Genomic DNA, 27,559 nt, shown 5'->3' with positions numbered 1-27,559 from the left:
AGTCCACTCTCGGTGCTTCCATGCCCGTGTGTGTGTAGTCGGGGAATGGTCATGGTCCTCCCAGTGCTGGTGCTCAGCGAGTATTTGCTCAGCTGAGCCCACCTGCCAACAGGCTTCTCTCGTGATTTCTTTAGAAGGCAAATGAATATCTTATCCCGGAGTCTGTGGATCTGGAGTGTGTGAAATACTGTGTGGTGTATGATAACAACACCAGCTTCCTGGAGATCTTAAAACACGACGATGATGATGACAGCTCTGACGAGAGCAGACAAGGTGAGTTCTTACAATGGCAGCAAGAATAATAGTTAACAGTTATCGAACACTTGTGCCACCTGCCAGCAGCCATACTGAGTGCTCTGCCTGGTCAACTCATGCGATCTGCAGAACAACCCTGTGAGGATGGGCTGTCGAGAACTGGAAGGGTCTGAGGATTTTCCTTTCTTGCAAGATGACAGGTGAGCCAGCCACAGTTTCATAGGTTCTGGCAGAAGACATGAGGCTCCTGGGTCAGAGACAAAGGACTTGATTACTCAGAGCAATAAAACCAGGCAGAGTGTCATCATTTTCCTGCCCTGGTACCCCAGTCCCAGTTCTCACAGGGTGACATGAAAAGGGCCAAGTAATACCTATCTACACAGTGTGTTGTATTATAGGAGAAGAACTCTGAGCTTAGGGGGCCTGAATCTTTCATAATGGGTGGAAAACCTGCCCATTCTTGGCTCTGGAGGGAGAAATGCTCTATCTTCCAAGGCTATTTGTTATATAAATATCCTTGAAAAAGCCAGTGCCTTTGTTCAAAGGACATGTGGAAACGTGAGAGACCATGGAGAATTGTCTCCTGATAGGTAACATCCTCATTTTATACATGGGGAAATCGGGGCCCAGAAAAGGACTCACCCAACGTCCCATACCTAGTGAATGAGTTGTCCATTTCTGTGTAACAAATTACCCCCAAATTCTGTAGCTTAATACATCCGACGTTAGTTATCACATAGTTTCCCATAGTTACTCCATTGTAGCTTAGCTGCAATGTTCTGGTACAGCATCTGTCCTGAGGTTGCAGTCAAGATGTCAGCCAGGGCTGCTGTCATCTGAAGGTTGACTGGGCCAGGATGGTCTGCATCCGACTGACTCAATGGCTATGGCCAAGAGGCCTCAGCTTCGTTCTGGCTGTTGGCAGGAGGCCTCAGTTCCTTGACACGTGGACCTCTCCGCAGGACTGCTGTGACAGCCTCACGACGTGGCGGCTGGTTTCCCCCAGAGCTAGTGATCCGAGAGAGGGAGAGCGAGGGAAAGCCGCCTGCTGCTTATACACAGTCGCTTCTGCCACATTCTGTTCATTGGGAGGAAGTCACTGAGTACACCCTACCCTCAAGGGAAGGGGAATTGGGCTCAACCTTTTAAAGGAAGACGTTTGAAAGAATTTGTGGACTTTTTTTTTAAACCACCACACCTTGTAAGTGGTGGGGCCAGGATTCAATCCAGGCAGTTTGGCTCTGTGGGTCTCCCAAGGCCTGGATAGTGATGGTGGAGAACAGTGCGGTCCCTCCCGCCCCTAGTCGGAGCGTTAAAAGGTGGTCAGGTCTAATCTGCTTCACTGAGACTCCGCTATGTTCTCCAGCCAGCCTCTGGTTTTGGACTGACACCCCTTGCCATTGGCATGGGGGCTCTGCTGCTTGTGGCTCAGTCGTAATATGTGGGGCTGGTCCATGGGCCGGGGCATTCACACCAGTGGTCACTGGGTGGCGCTAGGCTTCCACCTTTAATAAAACCAATCTTCCCAGGAGGTCCTTAGCCAGGAAATTGTCCCCTCTTCCCTAAGCTCATCCTGTTGGACTCTGGCCTGCAATCCTAGGATGGTAGCTGGACACTGAAACCCTAGGAATTGGTGGTCGATAAAGATAACCCCCTCTGTTCTATAACTGACTTCACTGTGCTATAGAGCCCCTGTTCTCACTCGGAATGGAAACCCCATTCTCACTTGGTTTGTGGAAACAACCACCACAAAACAACAACACAACAAAAACCAAAACCACACGTGCATATACCTTGCCCGCTCAAGGCAACTTTTCTCCTTTAAAATGGCATCTTTCACGTAAATAGAGAGTCTTTTGGGTAAAAGACCACTTCTCTCCACCCCCTTCTCCCTTACACTGTTAAGCACCTGCCTCCTAGACCCCAAGGAAATCTGGGCGTGGCGGGGAGCCTTCATCACACCCTAGACACAGGTATTGGGCTCTGTGTGGTCCTTTCCTGCTGGCCTCTGGGTGAGGTGCAGCTCAGCCTCTCTGGCATCTGCCCTTGCTGTGTCGCAGCTGAAATGTCCACGGCTAGTGTAAGACGTGAGGGGTTCCCTCCACCTGGCAGTGTACGGCAATGGCTCCTGGGACTCAGCCCTGTGCCCTCCTACCCAGGCGCCCCCTGGCCTCCCACAGGTGCTGCTCATCTCGGGCCTGCTGCGTCTTCCCCCCAGCATCAGGCTGGTCTCCAGCGTCAGGTTAACCACTCCCCACCTCTGCTGTGGCGCCTCAGATTCCCAGTGGAGAATGGGGCACAAGCTGTTTTCAGCTCCCCCTCCAGCTGGTGTGTTTCTACCTCCTCAGCTGGGTCTCTTCTTAAGAACCCAAGAAGTATCTTCCCTTGTCTTTGCTCTGGGACTCTCTCTCCAAGCTCCTTTTAGCGTACAAAGGGCAGCCCACTTCTTGTAGGAAAGACATTTCCCTGATGTTAAATCATCCTTCCTCGCAATATATGGAGTGTAGACCTCCAAGCTGGGCCCTTGATATGTGTGGGTGGAGTTCCCCGGGCTGGGGCATTCATACCAACTGTGAAGGGAAGCTTTGGGAATTTGGGGATTCCTTTTCTCCTCTCTCAACAAAGCCTGACTTTCAAGACAATTGTCTGGCTAAGGACCAAAAATAATTTAACTTACCCAGCTGAGTGGTGACCCCCTTGTTCCTGGTGCTGTCCCCCACCCCCCGAGCAGTGGGCGCCCCAGTTCAAAGTGTGGGAAACCTGTGTCAGTGGAGAACTCAGGATTGATGGGAATAAAAATGAACAAACCTAGGGGCCAGCCCCGTGGCGTAGCGGTTAAGTGCGCGTGCTCCGCTGCTGGCGGCCCGGGTCCGGATCCCAGGCGCGCACCGACGCACCGCTTGTTGAGCCATGCTGTGACGGCATCCCATATAAAGTGGAGGAAGATGGGCACAGATGTTAGCCCAGGGCCGGTCTTCCTCACAAAAATAAAAAGAACAAATTTAATGTTCAAAAATTTAAATTTTCATTTAAAATATTAGCCCCATTACATCCTCGGCTGGATAGCCCAGGCCCTGGGATGTTCCCATGGCTTTCGGCTGGAGTCTCTAATTGTCTGCTGGAAACTGGCCTTCCTCCAGCGCTGACTCCACCACTCCTGAGTGTGAATAAGCCTCCAGCGGGTCGTGTGACACGGCGGAGCAGCTGTCTGGTTTAGAGGCAGCAGCAGTGTGCCTGGACTCCCTGCCTGACTCCCCTGGGCCCTCTGACCTGCCAGTTGCTCTTCAGGCTCTTGCTCAAGGGGGAGATGGCACCGTGAGACCCAGACCTCTCTGGCTTCCAAGCCTGGCCCTCTGGGGTGGCCTTTGGCTCCTGTCTCGCCAGCTACAGGTTCTCTCCTGGCCTGGCTATTGACTCCAGGCTCTTCCTCCAAATACAGCCTCTCCAGATGGGTCTCAAGCCACTTACATCCTCAGGAGCCCCTGCTAGAGTTGGCCGACTCTCCCTGGACAAAGCTTGAGTCTAGAAGTCAGAGTCCTTGCCCTTCCCTTCCTCCTTGTAGCTGGCTCTCCAGAGTCTGCTGCACACTGTTACTGTTTAAGGGTCAGCTCCTGGCCTCGGGATATCTTGGCTTGGCCTTAATTATGCAAACTTCCTGTCACATATATCTGATTTGCACACAGTCTAATAGTGGTTCTGCAGATCATAGAAGACATGAAAGATTAAATTGATGTCAAAACCACAAAAAGATATCACTTCACACCCTCTAGAATGGCCATAATCAAAAAGACAGATAATATCAAGTGTTGAGGAGGCTGTGGAGAAATTGGAATCCTCATATACTGCTGGTGGGAATGTAAAATGGTGCAGTTGCTACGGAAAACAGTTTAGTGTTTCCTCAAAAAGTAGAACGTAGAGTTACCGAATGGTCCAGAAGTTCCACTCTTAGGTATGTACCCAATAGAAATGAAAACATGTGTGCACAAAACCTTGCACATGAATGTTCATAGCAGCATTATTTACAATAGCCAAAAAGTGGAAACAACCCAAATATTCATTAACAGATGAATGGATAAACAAAACGTGTCGATCCACACAGGGAGTATTATTCAACCACAGAGAGGAATGGAATACTGATACACGCTACAACGTGGGTGAACTTTGAAAATATTATGTAGAGAAAAAAGCCAGACACCAAATGCCGCATGTTCTGTGATCCCATTTACATGAAATGTCCAGAATAGGTAAATCCATAGAGGGAAATTAGGTTAGTGGTTGCCTGGAGCTGGGTGTTTGGGGGGAAGTGAAACCCTCTAACTGGTACAGGGTTTCTTTTGGGGTGATGAAAATTTTCTAGAATTGATTGTGGTGATGGTTACACAACTCTGTGAATATACTAAAAACTGTTTAATTTATGCACTTTAAATAGGTGAATTGTATGGTATGCAATATTTGATTATATGGTATATGGTACTATATATATATGGTGTACAATATATATATGACGTTTCCCTTATGTTAAATCATCTTTCCTTGTAACAATCTGGAGATACATATATATGTGTAATCTCAGAGTTCATAGAAAAAAAGATCAACTTACTTGGTGGTAGGTTGCTTTTTAAATTTTCATTGTAGCACTCATCTGTATTTATATTTGCCTCAGCTTCCTAGATAATTGCTTTTCAGAATAAAGTGGCTACCCACTGGAGCTTTAGACAAATGGTGAGCACGTTCATCTCTTTGGTCTCCACTCTTAGGACCGGTGCTCGGAGCTGCCATTCAGTGTGGCAAAGCCCTCACCCACCTCACCCGCCACCCCATCCGTATCCTGAAGGGGGGCTACGAGCGCTTCTCGGCCATGTACCACTTCTTCCGGACACAGAAGATCATCTGGATGCCACAGGTAAGGCAGGGTGCTGAGCGCAGGCAGGCTCAGATGGGAGCATGGGCTTCCCCTGGGGACGGAGCACTGGGGAGCAGGGTAGGAGAGAGAGGAGAAGGAGGCAGGCAGCATGGAAAAGATGGAAGACATGTCGAAGCCTCTGCTTGGGAAATGAACTTGGAGCAGCCAGGAGGTCTGGTCCAGTATGATGAATTTATCATCGCCAGTTTCAGGCAAAAGCCAGCGTGGCGTTTGGACCCTGTTTAGAGGGCAAAGATCCCAGGGGGAGTTCTGGATGGTGGGCTGTAGTCACAGTTGGACAGGCAGGAGCGTCATGATTCGAGGCTGCCTCTCCATTCTTAGCTCTCTGGTCCCACGAACCCTGGCTGGGTCCAGAGAATACAAAAAAGGGTGAGACAGCGGTGCCTCCCTATGAGGACTTCTTGTCTAGTAGTGGAGACAAGGGCCGCCCCAGGTGTCCGGAGCCCAGAGGAGAGCCCCTTCCTTCCTAGAGCCAAACCTGAGGAGGAGGAGCTCATGAGGAAGAGAATGGGGGGAGGGCATAGAAGGAAAGCATTGGGTGGCCATGATGGGCAGGCAGGGACCGGTCCCTGGTGTATTGAAGAGTCTGAATGCAGTGGAATGTGAACATGCAGGGGTTCATTCTTTCCAACAACTGCCTTCAGCTGTGCTCTCATTCCTGCTCTTAGCAACACCTTAGGCAGATTCCATACTTTCTGGCCACTTTCAGTTATGAAAAATTTCAATCTAGTCATATTATAAGACGATTGGGGAAATGTGCATATTAACTGGATATTTGATAGTAGTAAGAAATTATTGCTATATATTTTTTTAGATTTGATGACATTAGTATGGTTATGTTTTTAAAAATAGGAGTCCCTGGGGCTGGCTTGGTGGAGTAGTGGTTAAGTTCACACGTTCTGCTTTGGCAGCCCAGGGTTTGCGAGTTCGGATCCTGGGTGCAGACCTACATACCGCTCATCAAGCCATGCTGTGGCGGTGTCCCACATACAAAAATAGAGGAAGATTGGCACAGATGTTAGCTCAGGGCCAATCTTCTTTGCCAAAAAAAAAAAAAAATTAGGAGTCCCTATCTTTTAGAGATACATAATGAAATATTTATGGGTAAAATGATCTCATGTCTGGAATTTCCTTTAAAATAATCCATGGTGGGTTGGGAAGTCAGTGGGGATATAGATGAAACAAAATTGGCCATTAGTTGATAATGTTTGCAGAGGGTTGATAGATCCAGGGGCTCATTATACTGTTCTTTCTACTTTTGTGTATTTTTGTTTTTTTTTAATTTTTATTTTTTTATTATTTTTTATTTTTCCCCCAAAGCCCCAGTAGATAGTTGTATGTCATAGCTGCACATCCTTCTAGTTGCTGTATGTGGGACGCGGCCTCAGCATGGCCGGAAAAGTGGTGCGTCAGTGCGCGCCCAGGATCCAAACCCGGGCCGCCAGCAGCGGAGCGCGCGCACTTAACCGCTAAGCCACAGGGCCAGCCCCACTCTTGTGTATTTTTGAAATAAATTTTTATTTTTTTTATTTTTTTATTTTATTTATTTATTTTTTTGAGGAAGATCAGCCCTGAGCTAACATCTGCCAGTCCTCCTCTTTTTGCTGAGGAAGACTGGCCCTGAGCTAACATCCGTGCCCATCTTCCTCCACTTTATATGGGACGCCGTCACAGCATGGCCTGGCAAGCGGTGCGTCGGTGCGCGCACGAGATCCCAACCCAGGCCGCCAGCAGCGGAGAGCACGCACTTAACCACTACGCCACAGGGCCGGCCCCGAAATAAATTTTTAAAAGGGAGTAAAAACAGTCCACTATAAGGTAGGGCAGTTTAACACTCCAATCCCAAATCTGCATCATGTCTCATCTCCTCCCAGCCCCCAGGGCTGGGCAACCTTCAGTTTGCTGGGGCTGGGAGTGGGGAGGTGTGCGTTAGCTTCAAGGACGCCTCCTCTCTTCCTCTCTCTCGGGCCTGGCCCGTTTCGTGCTGGGGCTCCAGAATAGGGCCTGTCTGTGGGACTGGCTGCTGCCAGTGGTGGCCCAGTACCTTGTTCTCGCTCTGGCCCGGCCTGGTTCTGTGTGCTGCTGGTGGCCTTTGGTGCTGGTTTTCAGGAGCCCCATCTGTTACCGAGGATCCTTCAGAGAGAGCCAGTTGAGACTTCCTGCCAGGTGGACCCCCCAGTTCCCTTCCTTTCCCTTGCCAGCCCATTGCTCCCCACTGCATCCACAGTCCTTCACCTGCATCCCAGAACGAGCAACAAGGGAGTGTGACGGAGGGGAAAGGGGCCCAGGCAGACCTCACTGCAGCCCTTCCTTGCCTTGCTGGCTCGGCTGCACCTGCCAGCCTGCGTGAAAACGCAGGGACCGCTGTCTGAGGTCATACGTGTTCCCAAGTCCCAGGTATTCATGCCTGCGTCCCCTCCTTCTGCTGAGGTAACTGCACTATGATTTTCATCTCAACAGGTGTGCAGCCAATCTCCCTACCTGCCAGGCGCTCCTCCTGGCTCCCGTACTGGCTTTGCAGCGTATGCAGGGAGTATTTCTTCTCTGCAAACATCACACTGCTGATAATTCATCCCCCCGCCTTTTTTTTTAAAGGCTTAGAAAGGTGTAATTGACATAGGATGAACTGCACATATTTAAATGTACAATTTGGTCAGTTCTGATGTGTGTACACCCGTGACTTATGCAGATGGGAAGGGGGTAGGGGGTGGCTGGTGGTCGCTAGGAGGACCTGATGGGCTGAGTTCTACCCTCCTTGTTTGTGGCGTCTTTAGAATGTGGGTGCCTAGTATTTGCCTCTCCCCACTTTGGGACCTTTGTTGCTAATTTGGCAGCAAGAGTGGAAGCCCCTCTCCCCTCCTGTTATGTGTCTGACACTCTGTAAAGCAGGGGTGCCCCTACCGCTCCCCAAGGAACTCCTCTTATGAGGGGAGATGGAGGCACAGAATTTGGGCTCCGAGACAGCCTCTCTACTTTAGACAGAGCGACTTCTAATTTCCTCTGTTTTACACGTGGCATCCCTTAAATAAGACTTCACCTTGAGCAAAGGGGTGCTGTGACTACGTAGGTGTGAAGACCACACTCGAGCTAGATGATGGTGAGCCACTGAACGGCTTTAAGTCGAGGGGTGGCGTGGTCAGATTGCACTTGAGAAAGATCAGCGCTGCCTGCAGTGTGGAGAGCAGATCAGTGCAGGCAGAGTGGATCTGGGGGAGACCTGCTGGGAGGCAGGGATGGAGAGGAGAGGACGGATTCAGGAAATATTTAGGGAGTGGCTTTGATTAGCCGTGGAGGAGGGGCAGGGGAGAGGAAGGAGTCTAGGATAAGGCCCTGGTTTAGATGTGGGTGACAGGTGGCCAGGGTGTGGCTCATTGAGGTGGGGACACAAAAGGAGGAGGCGGTGGGGGGAGGAGGCAGTGGGCTCAGTTTGGACACGTTAATTTGAGATACCTATTTCCTTTAGATTTGTCAGTGAGGTGGCCCAAATTGTGTCATCTAGAATTCGCCTGCGCTTGCTCTTTCTGGCTCCATGTCTTTTTACCCATGCCACACCCGCTTCCCCGCAGCCCGTACAACCAGAGGAAGGGAAACTGGTGTGAAAGCATCAGGAAGAGAGCTGACGGATTTGTGATGCGCGTTTGTGAGACTGATCAATGAAGCTAGGACTCCATGTGGCTCCAGCAGGCTGAGTGGCCTGGGTGGGGTCAGCCCGAGCACCGGGGGACGGGACGTTTTGGGTCACGTCTGTAAGCAGTGGGCCTGCCTGCGGGTAGAAGGGTCATAGTCCCTTGCGCAAACTTGAGGATTGCCTCAGCTTGGTGTCTGCTCTTTGATAAAGGCTTTTGAGGCTGATAACTTGGGAAAAATGTGGGCTTGTAGTGGATTCGCCGGAGGGCAGGTGTGCTGAGGCCAGAAGGCTCTGAAGGACTGAAGTGGACAGCAAAGTAGCCTGAGCTACTTAAGATGTTATTTCTGAGTCAGACTTGGGGCCAGCGGAGTTTTAGAACTGGATTTGACGTTTGAAATTACAGAAGTCAACATTTTCCATGGAATACCGATGGAAAAAAGGGGTCTCTGAACAGATCATATTGGAAACATCAGTTTAGACAACATTAGTGGATTTCTTTTTTTTTTTTTTTTGAGGTTATGCCTAGGTTCTATTTTACCAACTATCACAAGTAAGTTTTCAATCCATGCCAACGATAAATATGTAGCCACTGTTTTATTACAAACATCAAAGCTACAAGAGGCTGCCCCAGGAACCATTAGGAAGAGTTCCACCGGCTCCCAGTTCCCTGGGACTTTGAGAACAGTCTTAGACTGGCATGCTTTTCTGGCTGTATTCCGCTTAGTTTATAAGATTAGTCTTATTACTTGATGACAATTTTTTCTAACCACCTGATTGGCGCTCTAGTAATCTTTCCTTGGAACAATCAAATTTTGTAATTTTTTCCCTCCAGTTTTATTGAGATATAATTGACATATAACATTGTGTAAGTTTAAGGTGTACAACATGTTGATTTGATACATGTATGTATTTTGAAATGATTACCACAATAAGGTTAATTAATATCTCCATCACCTGACATAATTACCATTGTTTTGTGTGTGTGGTAAGAACATTGAAGATCTATTTTCTCAGTGTTATTAACTACAGTCACCATGCTGTACATTACATCCCCAGAACTTACTCGTCTTGTATCTGGAAGTTTGTTAAGTTATACCCTTTGACCAACATCTCTCTATTCCCTCCCCCCACCCCCCAAGCCCGTGGAAACCAGCATTCTACTCTCTGTTTCTATGAATTTGGCTTTTTTTGGTTCCACATGTAAGTGAGATCATGCAGTATTTGTCTTTCTCTGTCCGACCTATTTCACTTGGCAGAATGCCCTCAAGGTCCATCCGTGTTGTCACAAATGGCAGGATTTCCTTCTTTCTCATGGCTGAATAATATTCCACTGTATGTATATACCACATTTTCTTTATCCTCTCATCTGTCAGTGGTGCTTAGGTTTTTCTATGTCTTGGCTACTGTGAATAATGCTGTAATGAACATGAAGATGCAGATATTTCTTTGAAATAGTGATTTAATTTTATTTCCTTTGGATGTATAGCAAGAAGTGGGATGGCTGAATCATATGATAGTCCTATTTTTTTTTATTGAGGTAACATTATATAAATTTTGAGTATACATCATTATATTTCAGCTTCTGTATAGACTACATTGTACCCACCACCAGAAGTCTAGTTGCCATACGGTAGTTCCATTTTTAATTTTTTGAGGAAACTCCATAGTGTTTTCCATAGTAGCTGTGGTTAGTGGGTTTCTTTGCTGCAGGACTTTCTCGAGCCTTTAATTGCTAATGTACATTGTGAGTGTCTGAGCGAGGGCCACCACGGGTACTACTTCCCATATGTACGCAGTTCTCTAAGCCTTTTTCTCACAGTGCATTGTGAGGGACCAGTGTTTCTGAGAACACACTTTGGGAAATGTAGAAATAATCCTTCTCTTTGTTTCTTTGGTTTTCAAAGAAACTGAAATTTTTCTTATTATAACTTTGGCCATGGAATTCAGTAAGCTTCCATTTAAGTGGTGTCCTGTTCTCCCTGCCTCTCTACACCAGAACTCATTTCCTAATGACAGATAGGCTCTGTGCGAGTAGTTTTACTGTTTTTTTTTAAGGTGTTTAAATTCTGGTGGCCTCCAAGTATAATAAAAATGCTATCCCTTCTCCCTCTCCCCCTCTCCCAGCTAGACACACCCTGGGCTTACGCAGCTCTGGGCCATGGGATATTCGGTTCCAATCTTTGTGCACCTGGCAAAGTGTAGACAGGAGCCGTGGAGGGAGGTGGGACGTCAGTGTTCAGATTGGCACACTGTCCCACGATGCTGTGGCTCCGTCCTTTAGGGTCCTTAGGGACCGCCAGGCCCCTGACTCCTCATGCAAGTTGCTGCTTGCCAATCTCTTTGAATGCCCGGATCTCAGGCTCATTCACTGTCCTGAATTATCTTTCTGTTTACTGAGCCGTGTTTCAAGAAACCCCCCAAAAAACAAAACAACTTCTTCCCTGGGGAGTATTATCTTATATTATATATAGCATTCATATTCTGTATAGCAGCCTTTCTCCTTTTCCACCTCAGGAACTGGATGCATTTCAGCCATACCCTGTTGAAATAATGCCAGGCAAGATCTACCTGGGCAATTTCAGGCAAGCCTGCGACCCTAAAATTCAGAAGGATTTGAAAATCAAAGCACATGTCAATGTCTCCATGGAGACAGGGCCGTTGTGAGTAGAAATACTATTGGTTTTTTGTATTGAGTGTCATTTAGTTATACAAGACTCCTAGCGCCACGCATCTGTCGAGTTGCAAGGGCTGCGTGTGTGTCTGCCCAGCTACCTGGGCTTTTCTTCTCTTTAGTTTTGTAGGTGACGCTGACAAGCTTCTGCACATCCAGATAGAAGACTCCCTGGAAGCCAACCTTTCCCCCTTTTTACGCCACCTCTGTCACTTCATTGGTAAGGAGCATTCTCTAACCAGGGAGCAACTGGCCTGTGCCCGGGGGAGAGCAACCTTGTCCACCCCCTATTCCTGATTTCCACTCCAGCGCTCAGGAGAGAGAGAGCAGGGCCCAGCACACGCTGGGCCAGGTATGGACAAGCCCACCTCCCCGGGGCCCCGGGCAATATGGCCAGCCATGTGTTTACCTCGGGGGCAGTGGGGCCAAATAAGAACACCAGACTGTGAACTGAGCACCCGGTGTACTGACCCTGGCTGGACCGCTGTGCCGTTTTGGGCCTGGCCAAACCCCAGCTCTGGCCTTGCTGTACCTGTTGGCCTGTCGTGAAATGAGGGTGTTGGCCCACCATGGGTGCATACGTTCATGGAGTCCTGCTCTGGGGGCCTGGAGGTGCATCTCTCTCCATCCCTGCCTCCTGTCTGGTCAGCGGGGTGGGGTGAAAGGAAGACTCCAGAGCCCTTCTACTCTGACTTAGTGTGATCCTGTGTGCGCCCAGTGCCCCTCTGTCCTCCCACTCCGCACAGTGCCCGCCAGTCGCTTCGCTCACTGAGGGTGGATTTTCTAGTCATTCCCAGGGCTCGAGATTGCCCGAGGAGAGCAGGACCCCGGAGAGAGTGAGATTGAGTCAGGTTAGAGGCCCTACCCCAGGACAACCTGCTTAGCACCAACACAACCCCCAGCCAGAGCCGAGCTGCTGAGGGGCCAGAGAAGGGCATTTTGGCCCATATCCCGTATTTGCCCAGGACGTTGCAACTATAACTTGACTAGGAGCTGAGATGGAGACTTGCCACGTGTTCCAGCATGGGGTGGCAGAGCCCTGTAGCACAGAGGCCTCTCTCCAGCCCCACCTCACTGGGTGGCTCTGGGCCAGTCCTTGACTGCTCTGTGCCTCAGTTTCCTTATCCATAGGATGAGGCAGTTGGCCTTAGTCATCTCTGAGTCTGTGTCGGTATGTTTATCTTTGGTTCTTGGGGTGACTAGACCAGCCTAGGATGCCAGCCTAGACTTCCTCCCCACCGCTCAGTGGGCAGGACTCACAGCCTCAGGGGCGTTATTAGGTGTGGTTACAGCTAACATTCCTATGCCAGGCACTGGGCTAAGCACAGTACAAAGCCTTGTGAGGTAGGTCGTATACTGCTCTCCCATTTTCCAGATGATGAAACTGTGGCTTAAAGTAACATGCCCAAGCCCCACAGCCAGTGAGTGGCAGAGCCAGGATTCGCACCTCCACTACACTGCCTCTGTTGGCACCCAAGTGCCCTTGGGGGACAATCCTCTCGTCCCCACCTGGAGAGGCCAACTGGTAGCAGAGCTTCCTGGGCTGGAAGCCTGGAGAGCCAAGAAAAGCTAAAAAATTACCTTTGCGTGGTAATGCTGAATGCACAGGCGTGATTCTCTTGAACTGCTGGCTAGGTCTGAGGATCCCCCTTGCCAGGCGATGAAGCAATGCCAGGCGATGTCCTAGAGATGTCACGTAACTTGCCTAGACCATGGCGTGCTGGTTCTGAGCCCACTCTTGGACCACGGGCCCATCGAAGCGAGTCATCTTACAGCAACTCAGGTCCATAGGGAAGAAGGCCACATGTGGTTCCTTATCTTTTCTTCCTTTTGCAGAAATTCACCTCGAGCTTGGCTCTGTCATCCTCGTGTTTTCCACCCTGGGCATCAGCCGCAGCTGTGCTGCCGTCTTGGCCTATCTCATGCACCAGAATGAGCAGACCTTGAAGGTATGCATTCCCTGGTGTGGGCTCGGCCCACAACCTCCTCCAGGAGGTGGAGTTAAGCTGGACCTGGGAGGAATGGGGCCCTGGCACTGCCTCAGGGCCCTAATTGGGGGGTGGGAGGGGGAAGGATCAGAGAGGGGAGCTCCAAGTCCAGGGCTTTACCCTGCACACCACACTCAAGGCCTAGGTCCCAATGATCCGGGTAGAGGCTGAGGCTGGGCACACAGAACAGCCCAGGGACACAGGCTGGGCAAGGCTGCATCCAGCAGCACCATCTCCATGTCCCTCACTGCCGTCAGTCTGTCCACCAGCATTTGTTCAGGGTTCTCTAAGGGAGGTACATTTGGGCTGCTGCTTGGAGTCATAGAATTGCTGTGCTGGCAGGGTTCAGGGCACACCCCCTCCAACAATCTTCCTTTACCCTGGAGGAGAGCAGGGCCCAGAATGGGAGAAGCGGGGACCTGTCATGACAAACCCAGTGAGAACCCAGGGCTCCTGACTCCCAGGATAGTGCTTTCCCACTGCACTAGGGGATGGCAGACCTGCCCCAAGGGGACAGAGGCCTAGTCTGGCATGGCTTGTGCATGATTTCAGAGGGCTTGGGCAGGACCCAGAAAGCTCCCACGTGTGCCCACGGGTGTGTTTGGAGAAAGGGGAGGGACAAAGAATGACCATGGTCAGAACCCATTGCCAGCGTTTCGGATGTTGACCCAGTGTGCTCTTTGCGGGTGAAACTGCAGGCTAGAAAGAGTCTTGGATATCCAGCAATCCCACTTCTGGGTATACACCCCAGAGAAGTGAAAACAAGGACACAAACAGATATTTGTATACGCATGTTCATAGCAGCTTTCTTCACAATAACCAAGAGGGGGAGTAACCCAAGTGTCTATTGACAGATGAATGGATGATAAATGAATGGTATATCCATACAATGGAATACTATTCAGCCTTAAAAAGGAAGGGAATTCTGACACCTGCTACAATATGGATGAACCTTGAGGACATAATGCTGAGTGAAATAAGCCAGTCACGAAAGGACAAATACTGTGTGATTCCACTTATATGAGGGACCTGGAGTAGTCAAATTTATAGACAGTAGAGTGGTGGATGCCAGGCACTATGTATTTTACTACCTTAAAAAAGAAAAGAGTCTGGATGCAGAATCAGAGGCCTGGAGCAAGAGGCCTGGATCCCTGTCCTCTCACCCCATCCAAGGTGAACTGTTGGGGGCCCTTGTGCTGGGGTCCCTGCCTGCTCGAGGAGTATTTGGATGAGTGCTGGGGAGGGGGTGGTGTCGCTGATAACTGGGGGTGGGGGGGGGGTGGGCTTGTGCTGTTGCTTCTGTAGAGATGCCTCTCCGGCCCCCTCCCCAGGAAGGGGCTCTGTCCTGAAAGGGGCCTCTCCTTCGCAGCCTTGCTGAGCTGGCATGCAGAGAAGGCCAGAAGCTGGCAGAAGGCAGGCCAAGCGCACCTGCCTGCAGGGAGCTGGGGGTGGGGCTGTGGCCGGGACTTGAGCTGCCCTGGAGTGTGAAGGAGGCCAATTTGGTGGTCTTCATCAAGCCCCTGCCCTGCTGTGGCCCCGGGTTTCCTCATTGCTCACTGGGAGTCTTGGGCACAAAAAGGTCTTTGGAGCCCTCCAACTCTGATGTTCAGCGATGTTTCCTAGCCCTGAGAAGCAGATCACAGTCCTCTCTCCAGCCGCATCAAAAACAGAGGTTGCAGCTGCTTCCGGTCGGCTGCAGCGAGAGCAAAGAGAGGAGGCCCCGCCTCCTGCTCCGCTCCTCGAAGTTCCCCAGCAGGGCCAGGCCCCCACTGCAATGGGGCGCATGCAGGCCCGCACCCTGACCTTTACCAGTGCCTGCAGAGAGATCCACAACTCCAGCAATGAGGGTGGTGGACATCTGGGCGTGGTTGTCCTGGTGAGTGGAGAGAGGCCCTTGGACCCCTGAGATCCAGACGATCCCGCTCTCAGAAGCTTGGTGCTCCCTTCCTGGAGCAGCAATCTTCGTCTCACCTGCAGAGAAGTCCTGTTGTGGAATGCTCTGCCCAGAGATGCCATTTGGATGACTCTTGGCCAGAAAAGCTGCCTGGCTCCCAGAGCTGGGGTCGGGAAGGACTGCCACTGTGACCTTGTTGGGTCCTCTGCAGACTGAGTGAGTCCTGTGTGGCAGTTAGCTTTTCCTGCTACCAAGGAGTACCCTGGATCGCTGACACGGGTTGACTGGGCTCAGCTCTGCTGCTGCCTGGGCTCTGGAGAGACATGCCTGCCTCCCATTGTCTGTGTGGTCCTCAGGGTCCTCTCAGTGCACTGGGGAAGCTGTGTCCCTGGCTGTCGTCAGCTCAGCTATGATGAGCAGAGCCCATGGTATGGGCTGCTTGCAGGCTAAACTCCACACCACCTCCTGGGTTTATGGTCCCAGCTCAGCTCCGTGGGGCACCAAGGCCAAGAGTGGGAGGTTGAGGAGTGAGCTGGGAAGAACCTGGCACCCTGACCCACCCCTGTCCTGAGCTTTCGAAGCTTTGGTACAACGTTATGTGGGATCCCAGAGTCAGCGAACCCTTAAGAAATCAATTTCAGGGCCTTTAAACTGCTAGGAATAGCTTTGTCCCTTCAAGATCTTCAGAGAAAAAACAGAAACCAACTCCTGAGGCGCTAGAATAGCTAACATTAGCAGAGTGCTTCCCACGCCAGGCTGTTTTAAGTACTTCATGTGTAGTGAAAATACAGTGACCCCTTGTCACGTTATTATCCCCATTTGGCAGGAGGCGTATAGAGGCGGGGTAACTTGCCGAGGACCTACAGCTGCAAGTGGCAAAGCTGGAATCCAAAGCCAGATGGCCCAGCTTGAGAATCTGGGCTTTAAACAGGACCCTAGGGCAGCAGGGAGAGTGCTGGCCTTGCGGTCCGAAGAATGAGGCCCTGGGCTGGGTGCTGCTGCTCACCAAGAGTGACCCAAGCATGTCCCTTCACCTTTCTGTCTCCTCGGTAGGCAGAATAAGTCTGTCTTTCCTGCCTTCAACGTTTACTCTGAGTCCCAGGAGATGCTTTCTGGGCTGGAAATGGGGTGTGTGGGTGAGTGTGGGAGGCTGTGGTTATGGCTGGTCCTCAAGGGCCTGTTCTGACCTGGCCAGGATTTAGTAAACCTTGTAACTGCACAGATCTGCCCCGGCCCCGCTCTGTATTATTTTTTAAAAATTGCGACAAAACACACGTAATATAAAGTTTACCATCTTAGCCATTTTTAAGTATACAGTTCAGTATTGTAAAGTACATTCACATTGTTGTGCAACCAATCTCCAGAACTCTTTTCATCTTGCAAAACTGAAACTCTGTACCATGAAACAACAACTCCCCATTGCCCTCTCCTCCCAGCCCCTGGCAACTACCATGGTACTTTCTGTCTCTATTTGACTATGCTAGGTAACTCATATAAGTGGAATCATACAGTATTTGTCCTTTTGTGACTGGTTTATTTCACCCAGCATAATGTCCTCAGGGTTCATCCATGTTGCAGTATGTTTTAGAATTTCCTTCCATTTTAAGGCTGAATAGTACTCCATTGTATGTAGAATTCACCAGTGATCCCATCTGGGCCCAGTGCTTTCTGTTTTGGAAGATTATTATTATTATTATTATTTTTAAAGATTTTATTTATTTATTTTTTCCCTCCAAAGCCCCAGTAGATAGTTGTATGTCATAGCTGCACATCCTTCCGGTTGCTGTATGTGGGACGCCGCCTCAGCATGGCCGGAGAAGCGGTGCGTCGGTGCGTGCCCAGGATCCGAACCTGGGCCACCAGCAGCGGAGCGCACGCACTTAACCGCTAAGCCACGGGGCCGGCCCGGAAGATTATTTTTTTATTGATTCAATTTGTTTAATAGATATTGGCCTATTCAGATTGTGTGTTCTTGTGTGAGTTTTGGCAGATTGTGTCTTTCAAGGAATTGGTCCATTTCATCTAGATTCTATATGGGCATAGAGTTGTTCATAGTATTATCCTTTTAATGTCCATGGACTCTGTAGTGATGTCTCCTTGTTCATTTATGATTTAGTAATTTGTGTCCTCTCTTCTTTTTTTAGTTAGCCTGGCTAGAGACTTATTGATTTTATTGATCTTTTCAAAGAACCAGCTTTTGGTTTCGTTGTTTTCTCTATTGATTTCCTGTTTTCAATTTCGTTGATTCCTGCTCTGATTTTTGTTATTTCTTTTTCTTCTGCCTATTTTGGATTTAATTTACTCTATTTTTAGTTTCCTAAGATGGAAGCTTAGATGATTGATTTATGTGAATATTCATCTTGGTGAACTTGAGAAGAATGTATATTCTGTCATTGGATGAAATATTCTATAGACATCAATTATATCCAGTTAATTAATGATGCTGTTGAGTTCAGCTATGCCTTGCTGATTTTCTGCTTGCCTGTATCTGTTCATTACTGGTAGAAAGGTGATGAAGTCTTCAACTATAATGGTGGATTCATCTATTTCTCCTTGCAGTTCTATCAGTTTTTCCCTCACATATATTGATGTTCTGTTAGGTACATACCATTTTGTGCGTATGTATATACCACATTTTGTTTATCTTCATCTGTTGATGGACGCTTGGGTTACTTCCACCTTCTATCTATTATGAATAATACTGCTATGAACATAGGTGTACAAATATCTCTTTGAGATCTTGCTTTCAATTCTTTTGTTCCTGCTTTATTTATTTTTTATTGAGATATAATTGACTTATAACGTTGTATTAGTTTCAAGTGTATGATATAATGATTCAATATGTGTATATATTGAGAAGTGATCACCACAATAAGTCTTGTTAACATCCATTACCACAAATAGTTACAATTTTTTGTTCTTATGAGAACTTTTAAGAGTTACTCTCTTAGCCACTTTCAAATATACAATACAGTATTCTTAACTAGAGTCACCATGCTGTCGTTATATCCCTAGAACTTATTTATTTTGTAACTGGAAGCTTGTACCTTCTAACCACCTTCACTTTTTTCGTACACCCCCCACCCCCACCTCTGACAACTGTCAATCTGTTCTCTGTGTCTGTGAGTTCAGGTTTTTTTTTCAGATTCCATGTATAAGTGAGATTGTATGGTATTTGTTTTTTCTGTCTGACTTATTTCACTTAGCATAATACCCTCAAGGTCCACCCGTGCTGTCACAAGTGGCAGGCTTTTCTTCTTTTTTATGGCTGAATAATATTCCGTTGTGTGTGTATATATATATATATATATATATATATATACCACATCTTCTTTATCCACTCATCCATCGATGGACACTGCTTAGGTTGTTTCCATGTCTTAGCTATTATAAATAATGCTGCAAGGAACATGAGGGTGCAGATATCTTTTTGAATTAGTGTTTTCATTTCCTTTGAATAAGGAATTTCAAATTCATTTCCTTTGAATCTAGCAATTCCCAGAAGTGGAATTGCTAGATCATGTGGTAGTTCTATATTTTTGATTTTTTGAGGAACCTCCATACTGTTTTCCATAATGGCTGCACCAATTTACATTCCTACCAATAGTGCACAAGGGTTCCCTTTTCTCCACATCCTTGTCAACACTTGTTATTTCTTGTCTTTTTGATAATAGCCGTTCTAACAGATGTGAGGTGAGATCTCATTGTGGTTTTGATTTGCATATCTCTGATGATTAGTAATGTTGAGCACCATTTCATGTACCTGTTGGCCATCTGTATATCTTTGGAAAAATGTCTATTCAGATCTTCTGCCCTTTTTTTCATCGGATTGTTTTTTTGTTTTTGCTTTGCTATTGAGTTGCATGAGTTCTTTATATATTTTGGATTTTAACCCCTCATCAGATATATGATTTCCAAATATTTTCTCCCATGCAATAGGTTGCCCTTTCATTTTGTTGATGGCTTCCTTTGCTATGCAGAAGCTTTTTAGTTTGATGTAGTCTCACTTGTTTATTTTTGCTCTTGTTGCCTTTGCTTTTGGTGTCAAATCCAAAAAATCACTGCCAAGACTGATGTCAAGGAGCTTACTGCCTGTTTTCTTCTAGGAGCTTTATGGTGTCAGGTTTAACATTCAAGCCTTTAATCTATTTTGAGTTGATTTTTGTGTGTGGTGTAAGATAGCAGTCCAGTTTCTTTCTTTTGCATGTGGCTGTCCAGTTTTCCCAATGCCATTTATTGAAGAGACTGTCCTTTCCCCGTTGTATGTTCTTGGCTCCTTTGTTGTAAATTAATTGACCATTTATGTTTGGGTTTATTTCTGGACTCTCTATTCTGTTCCATTTATCTATATGTATATTTTTATGCCAATACCACAGCTTTGATTACTATAGCTTTATAATATAGTTTGAAATCAGGGAGCATGATGCCTCCAGCTTTGTTCTTTCTCAAGATTGCTTTGGCTATTTGGAGTCTTTTGTGGTTCCATAGGGTTGTTTGTTATATTTCTGTGAAAAATGCCATTGGAGTTTTGATAGGGATTGTATTGAATCTGTAGATTGCTTTGGGTAGTATGGACATTTTAACAATGTTAATTCTTCCAGTCCATGAGCACGGATTATCTTTCCATTTGTTCGTGTTTTCTTCAGTTTCTTTCATCAGTGCCTTATAGTTTCAGTGTACAGGTCTTTCACCACTTTGGTTAAATTTATTCTAGGTATTTTATTCTTTTTGATGCAATTGCAAATGGGATTGTTTTCTTAATTTCTCTTTCTGACAGTTTGTTATTAGTATATAGAAACATGACTGATTTTTGTATGTTGATTTCGTATCCTGAAACTTTACTGAATTTGTTTATTGGTTCTAACAGTTTTTTTCTTTTTTTGAGGAAGATTAGCCCTGAGCTAACGTCTGTTGCCAATGCTCCTCTTTTTGCTGAGGAAGATTGGCCTTGGGCTAACATCCATGCCCATCTTCCTCTACTTTATATGGGACGCTGCCACAGCATGGCTTGATAAGAAGTGTGTCGGTCCGCGCCCAGGATCCGAACCCGTGGACCCCGGGCTGCCGAAGCGGAGCACACGAACTTAACCACTACGCCACCAGGCTTGCCCCTCTAACAGTTTTTAGATGAAGTCTTTAGCATTTTCTATGTATATCATATTATCTATAAAGAGACAGTTTTACTTCCTTTCCTGTTTAGATGGCTTTTCTTTCTTTTTCTTACCTAATTACTCTGTCTAGGACTTGCAATACTATGTTGAATAAAAGTGGTGAGAGTGGGCATCCTTGTCTTGTTCCTGATCTTAGAGGAATAGCTTTCAGCTTTTCACCATTGAGTATGATGTTATCTGTGGGTTTTTCATATATGGCCTTTTTTATGTTGAGGTGCATTCCCTCTATACCCACTTTGTTGAGAGTTTTTATCATAAATGGGATGTTGAATTTTGTCAAATGCTTTTTCTGCATCTATTGAGATGATCATATAATTTCTATCCTTCATTTTATTAATGTGGTGTATCACATTGACTGATTTGCAGTAGTTGAACCATCTTTGCATCCCTGGAGTAAATCCCACTTGATCATGGTGGATGATCCTTTTAATGTATTGTTGAATTTGGTTTGCTAATATTTTGTTTAGGATTTTTGCATCTATGTTCATCAGGGATATTGGCCTGTAATTTTCTTTTCTTGTAACATCCTTGTCTGGTTTTGGTATCCAGGGTAATGCTGGCCTTGTAGAATAACTTTGGGAGTTTTCCCTCTTCTTCTGTTTTTTGAAAGAGTTTGAGAAGGATTGATAGTAATTCTTCTTTAAATGTTTGGTGGAATTCACCAGTGAAGCTATCTGGTCTGGACTTTTTTTGGGAAGTTTTTGATTATTGATTTAATTCTCTTTGCTAGTAATTGGTCTGTTCAGATTTTCTATTTCTTCATGACTCAGTCTTGGTAGGTTGTGTGTTTCTAGGAATTTATCCATTTTTTCTAGGTTGTACAATTTGTTGGCATATAATTGGTCATAGTAATCTCTTATGATCCCTTGTGTTTCTTTGGTGTCAGTTGTAACATCTCCTCTTTCGTTGCTGATTTTATCTTTTTGAGTGCTCTCCCGCTCTCTCTCTTTTTCTTTTTTTTGATGAGTCTAGCTAAAAGTTTGTCTATTTTGTTTATCTTTTCAAAAACCCAGCTCTTAGTTTCATTGATCTTTTTTATTGTCTTTTTAGTCTCTCATTTATTTCCGCTCTGATCTTTGTTATTTCCTTCCTTCTGCTAACTTTGGGCTTAGTTTGTTCTTTTTCTAGTTCCTTGAGGTGTACAGTTAGATTGTTTATTTGAGATCTTTTTTGTTTCTTAACGTAGGCATTTACTGCTATGAACTTCCCTCTTAGTACTGCTTTTGCTACATCCCATGAGTTTGGTATGTTGTATTTCCATTTTCATTTGTCTCAAGATATTTTTTGATTTCTCTTTTGATTTCTTCTTTGACCCATTGGTTGTAACATTTTCAACCATGTTCATTCAGTAACATTTTTTTTTTTTGTGAGGAAGATCAGCCCTGAGCCAACATCCATGCTAATCCTCCTCTTTTTGCTGAGGAAGACCAGCTCTGAGCTAACATCTATTGCCAATCCTCCTCCTTTTTTTCCCCCCAAAGCCCCAGTAGATAGTTGTATGTCATAGTTGCACATCCTTCTAGTTGCTGTATGTGGGACGCGGCCTCAGCATGGCCGGAGAAGCGGTGCATTGGTGCGTGCCCGGGATCTGAACCCAGGCCGCCAGTAGCAGAGCGCGTGCACTTAACCGCTAAGCCATGGGGCTGGCCCAGTAACATGTTGTTTAATCTCCACGTATTTGTGAATTTTCCAGTTTTCTTCTTGTAATTGATTTCTAGTTTCATACCATTGTGATCAGAAAGATGCTTGATATGATGTCAATCTTCTTAAATTTTTAAGACTTGTTTTGTGGCCTAACATATGATCCATTCTGGAGAATGTTCCATGTGCACTTGAGAAGAACATGTATTCTGCTGCTTTTGGCTGGAATATTCTGTAAATGTCTGTTAAGACCATCTGGTTTAATGTATAGATTAAGTCCCAAGTTTCTTTATTGATTTTATGTCTGGATGATCTATCTATTGATGGAAGTGGGGTATTAAAGTCCCCTACTGTTGTTGTATTGCTGTCTATTTCTCCTTTTAGGTCTGTTAATATTTGCATTATATATTTAGGTGCTCCTATTTAGGTGCATAAATATTTACAAATGTAATGTCCTCTAGTTGGATTGACCTCTTTGCATTATATAATGACCTTCTTTGTCTCTGTCTCAAAGTCTATTTTGTCTGATATAGATGGAGCTACCTCAGCTTTCTTTCAGTTTCCATTTGCATGGAATATCTTTTTCCATGCTTTCACTTTCAGTCTGTGTGTATTTTTACATCTGAAGTGAGTCTCTTAGACAGCATATAGATGGGTCTTCTTTTTTTTATCAATTTAGCCACTCTGTGTCTTTTTTTTTTTTTTTTGTGAGGAGGATCAGCCTTGAGCTAACATCTATGCCAATCCTCCTCTTTTTGCTGAGGAAGACTGGCCCTGGGCTAACATCCGTGCCCATCTTCCTCCACTTTATGTGGGACGCCACCACAGCATGGCCTGACAAACGGTGCATTGGTGCGCACCCGGGATCCAAACCCGGGCCGCCAGCAGCGGAGCGCGCACACTTAACCACTATGCTGTGGGGCCAGCCCCCGCTCTGTGTCTTTTGATTGCAGAAGCTAGTCCATTTACATTTAAGGTAATTATTGATAAGTATAGACTTACTGCCCTTTTGTTGATTGTTTTCTGGCTGTTTTGTAATTTATTTGTTCTTTTTTTTTTCTCTTGCTCTCTTCCTTTGTGATTTGATGATTTTCTGTAGTAGTATGCTCAGATTCCTTTCTTTCTGTCTTTTGTGTATTTACTATAGGTTTTTGCTTTGTGGTTACCATGAGGCTTACATAAAATAACTTATATTTATAACAGGCTATTTTAAGTTGATAACAACTTAAGTTCGAGTGCATTCTAAAGCTCTACATTTTCGTTTCATTGATGGTTTCCTTTGCTGTGCAGAAGCTTTTTAGTTTGATGTAGTCCCATTTGTTTACTTTTTCTGTTGTTTCCCTTGCCTAGTCAGACACGGTTCTCGAAAATATGCTGCTAAGACCAATGTCAAAGAGAATAATGCTTATGTTTTCTTCTAGAAGTTTTATGGTTTCAGGTCTTACATTCAAGTCTTTAATCCATTTTGAGTTAATTTTTGTGTATGGTGTAAGATAATGCTCTACTTTCACCTCTTGCATGTGGCTGTCCAGTTTTCCCAACACCATTTATTGAAGAGACCTTCCTTTCTCCACTGTATGTTCTTGGCTCCCTTGTCAAAAATTAGCTGTCCATAGATGTGTGGGTTTATTTCTGGGCTCTTGATTCTGTTCCATTGATGTGTGTGTCTGTTTTTGTGCTGGTACCATGCTGTTTTGATTACTGTAGCTTTGTAGTATATTTTGAAATCAGGGACTGTGAGAAGATATTTGCAAACCATATATTTGATAAGGAGTTAATATCCAAAATATATAAAGAACTCATACATCTCAACAACAAAAAAACTAACAACCCAATTAAAAAATGGGCAAAAGATCTAAACATTTTCCCAAAGAAGATATACAGATGGCCGACAGGCACATGAAAAGATGTTCAACATCACTAATTATTATTGGGAAATGCAAATCAAAACTACAATGAGATATCACCTCATGCCCATCAGAATGGCTATAATTAACAAGACAAAAAAGAACAAGCGTTGGAGAGGATGTGGAGAAAAAGGAACTCTCATACACTGCTGGTGGGAGTGCAAACTGGTGCAGCCACTATGGAAAACAATATGGAGATTCCTCAAAAAATTAAGAATAGAGCTGCCATACAATCCAGCTATTCCACTGCTGGGTATTTATCCAAAGAACATGAAAACACCAATGCGTAAAGATACATGCATCCCTATGTTCATTGCAGCATTATTCACAATAGCCAAGACTTGGAAGCAACCAACCCATCAAGGGACGAATGGATAAAGAAGATGTGGTATATATACACAATGGTATACTACTCAGCCATAAAAAAGACGAATTCTTGCCATTTGTGGCAACATGGATGGACCTTGAGGGTATTATGCAAAGTGAAATAAGTCAGAGAGAGAAAGTCAAATACCATATGATCTTACTCATAAATAGAAGATAACAACAACAACAAACAAAAACACGGAGACAGAGATTGGATTGTTGGTTACCAGAGGGGAAGGGGGAAGGGAGGAGGGAGGAGGGCGAAAGTGATGATTAGGCACATGTATGTGGTGATGGATGGTAATTAGCCTTTGGGTGGTGAACATGATGTACTACAGAGAAATCGAGATATAATGATGTACACCTGAAATTTATATAATGTTATAAACCAGTGTTACCACAATAAAAAAACATAAAGCTCAGGGCTGGCCCCGTGGCATAACAGTTAAGTGCGCGCGCTCTGCTGCTGGCGGCCTGAGGTTCGGATCCTGGGCGCGCACCGACGCACCGCTTGTCAAGCCACGCTGTGGCGGCGTCCCACATAAAGTAGAGGAAGATGGGCACAGATGTTAGTCCAGGGCCAGTCTTCCTCAGCAAAAAGAAGAGGATTGGCATGGATGTTAGCTCAGGGCTGATCTTCCTCACAAAAAAATAAAATAAATAAAGCTCTACATTTTTACTCCCCCCATTTTATGTTTTTGATGTCACAATTTACATCTTTTTATCTTGTGTATCCATTAACAAATTATTGTAGTTATAGACACTTTTAATACTTTTGTCTTTTAACCTTCATACTAGATTTATAAGTGATTAATCCACCACTTTTACAACATTAGATTATTCTGAATTTTACTATATATTTACCAGTGAAATTTATACTTTCGTATGTTTTCCTGTTACTAGTTAGTGCCTTTTCATTTCAGCTTAAAGAAGTCCCTTTAACATTTCTTGTAAAGCCAGTCTAGTGGTGAGGAACTCCTTCGGCTTTTGCTTGTCTGGAAAACTCTTTATCTCTCCTTCAATTCTGAAGGACAACTTTGCCAGGTAGAGTATTCTTGGTTAGCATTTTTTTTTCTTCAGCACTTTGAATATACTGTGTCACTTCCTTCTGGCCTGCAAAGTTTCTGCTGAAAATGTGCTGATAGTCGTATGGGGGCTCCCTTGATGTAACAAGTTGTTTTTCTCTTGCTGCTTTCAAGATTCTCTCCTTGTCTTTAACTTTTGACAGTTTAATTGTAATATATGTCCTGGTGTGGATCTCTTTGGGTTCATCTTATTTGAAACTCTCTGGATCTTCCTGGATCTGGATGTCTGTTTCCTTCCCCAGGTTAGGGAAATTTTCAGCCTTTATTTCTTCAAATAAGTTTCATGCCCCTTTCTCTCTGTCTTCTCCTTCTGGGACCCCTGTAATGTGAATATTGATCCTCTTGATGTTGTCTCATAAGTTCATTAAGCTATCTTCACTCTTTGTCTTTCTTTCTTCTTTTTAATGCTCTGATTGGATGAGTTCCACTGCCTTGTCTGTGAGATCGCTAATCCTTTTTTCTACTTCATCTAGTCTGCTGTTGAATCCTTCTATTGTATTTTTTGTGTGTGTGAGGAAGATTAGCCCTGAGCTAACATCTATTGCCAATCCTCCTCTTTTTGCTGAGGAAGACTGGCCCTGGGCTAACATCTGTGCCCATCTTCCTCTACTTTATATGGGACGCCGCCACAGCATGGCTTGACAAGTGTTGCATCGGTCCACGCCTGGGATCTGAGCCTGCGAACCCCAGGCCACCAAAATGGAGTGCATGAACTTAACCACTATGCCACAGGGCTGGCCCCAGTATTTTTTCACTTCAGTTATTGTATTCTTCAGTACTGTAATTTCTGTTTGGTACTTTCTTATATTTTCTATCTCTTAGTTGAAATTCTTACTTTGTTCATGCATTATTCTCCTGACCTCAGTAAGCATCTTTATGGCTGTTATTTTGAACTCTTTATCAGGTAAATCACTTATCTCTGTCTCATTAAGATGTCTTTCTGAGGTTTTATCTTGTTCTTTTATTTGGAACTTATTCCTTTGTTTCTTTATTTTCCTTGACTCTCTCTGTTGGTTTCTATCCATTAGATAAAACAGCCTCCTCTCTCAGTCTTGAAGGAGTGGCTTCATTTGCGAGATGAACCTTATTGTTTAACCCTTCCCTGGTTCTTGGTTTTCTCTCAAATCTTTTTGATTGTACAAGCAGCCTGCTTTGTCTTAGTGGTACCTAGTAGCTGAGGGTGGGCCAGGACCTGTCAGTGTCCCAAGGGAGAGGATCTCAGTCTGCATCTGGATGCAGGCTGATTGGAAGCCAGACCCTCAAGCAGCAGCTTTTAAAGTATGCAAATATACCTCTTTCAGGGAAAGACTGGAAGATGGGTATTTCTGTCTGCTCCCTCTGCACTGAGCCGTGGAGTGATAGCCAGTTCAGAAGTTTCTTTGTTTGCTACTGTCCTGTTGAGCCCATGAATACAAGCCCCACTGGCCACCTGCTTCCACTTCTTTTGGGTATATACCCAGAGTGGAATTGTTGGATCATATGCTCATTCTATTTTTACTTTTTTAATTTTATTTATTTATTTATTTATTTATTTATTTATTTATTTATTTATTTATTTGTTTATTTATTTTTCCCCCAAAGCCCCAGTAGATAGTTGCATGTCATAGCTGCACATCCTTCTAGTTGCTGTATGTGGGACGCGGCCTCAGCATGGCCGGAGAAGCGGTGCGTCGGTGCGCGCCGGGGATCCGAACCCGGGCCACCAGCAGCGGAGCGCGCGCACTTAACCGCTAAGCCACAGGGCCGGCCCCTCTATTTTTACTTTTTTGAGAAACCACTATACTGTTTTCCATCACAGCCACACCACTTTACATTCCCACATTCCCAACAGTGCATAAGGTTCCAAATTGTTCATATCCTCAGCAACACTTGTTATTTTCTGGTTTTTTAATAGTAGCCATCCTAATGGGTATGATGTGGTATCTCGTTGCATTTATTGTCTTCTTTTTTATTGTGTTAAAATACACATAAAATTTAACATCTTAAGTGTGCTTTAAGTGTACAGTTCAGTGGTATTAGATACATTCCT

At 45.5% G+C, this 27,559-nt stretch overlaps 1 protein-coding gene across 1 annotated transcript in view; it reads left to right on the top strand.

The window, feature by feature from the left end:
• Positions 1-27,559, top strand: part of STYXL1 (serine/threonine/tyrosine interacting like 1) — a 62,658-nt gene that overhangs the window by 30,829 nt on the left and 4,270 nt on the right. The window contains exons 4-8 of the mRNA XM_058569026.1: positions 135-273; positions 5,013-5,158; positions 11,322-11,467; positions 11,601-11,698; positions 13,315-13,427. Coding sequence (XP_058425009.1) covers positions 135-273; positions 5,013-5,158; positions 11,322-11,467; positions 11,601-11,698; positions 13,315-13,427 — 642 coding nt within the window. The remainder of the gene's footprint in view (positions 1-134; positions 274-5,012; positions 5,159-11,321; positions 11,468-11,600; positions 11,699-13,314; positions 13,428-27,559) is intronic.

Source organism: Diceros bicornis, chromosome 26, assembly GCF_020826845.1.
Source record: "Diceros bicornis minor isolate mBicDic1 chromosome 26, mDicBic1.mat.cur, whole genome shotgun sequence".
Lineage (NCBI taxonomy): Eukaryota > Metazoa > Chordata > Mammalia > Perissodactyla > Rhinocerotidae > Diceros > Diceros bicornis.
This window is presented reverse-complemented; position numbering and strand designations above follow the sequence as displayed.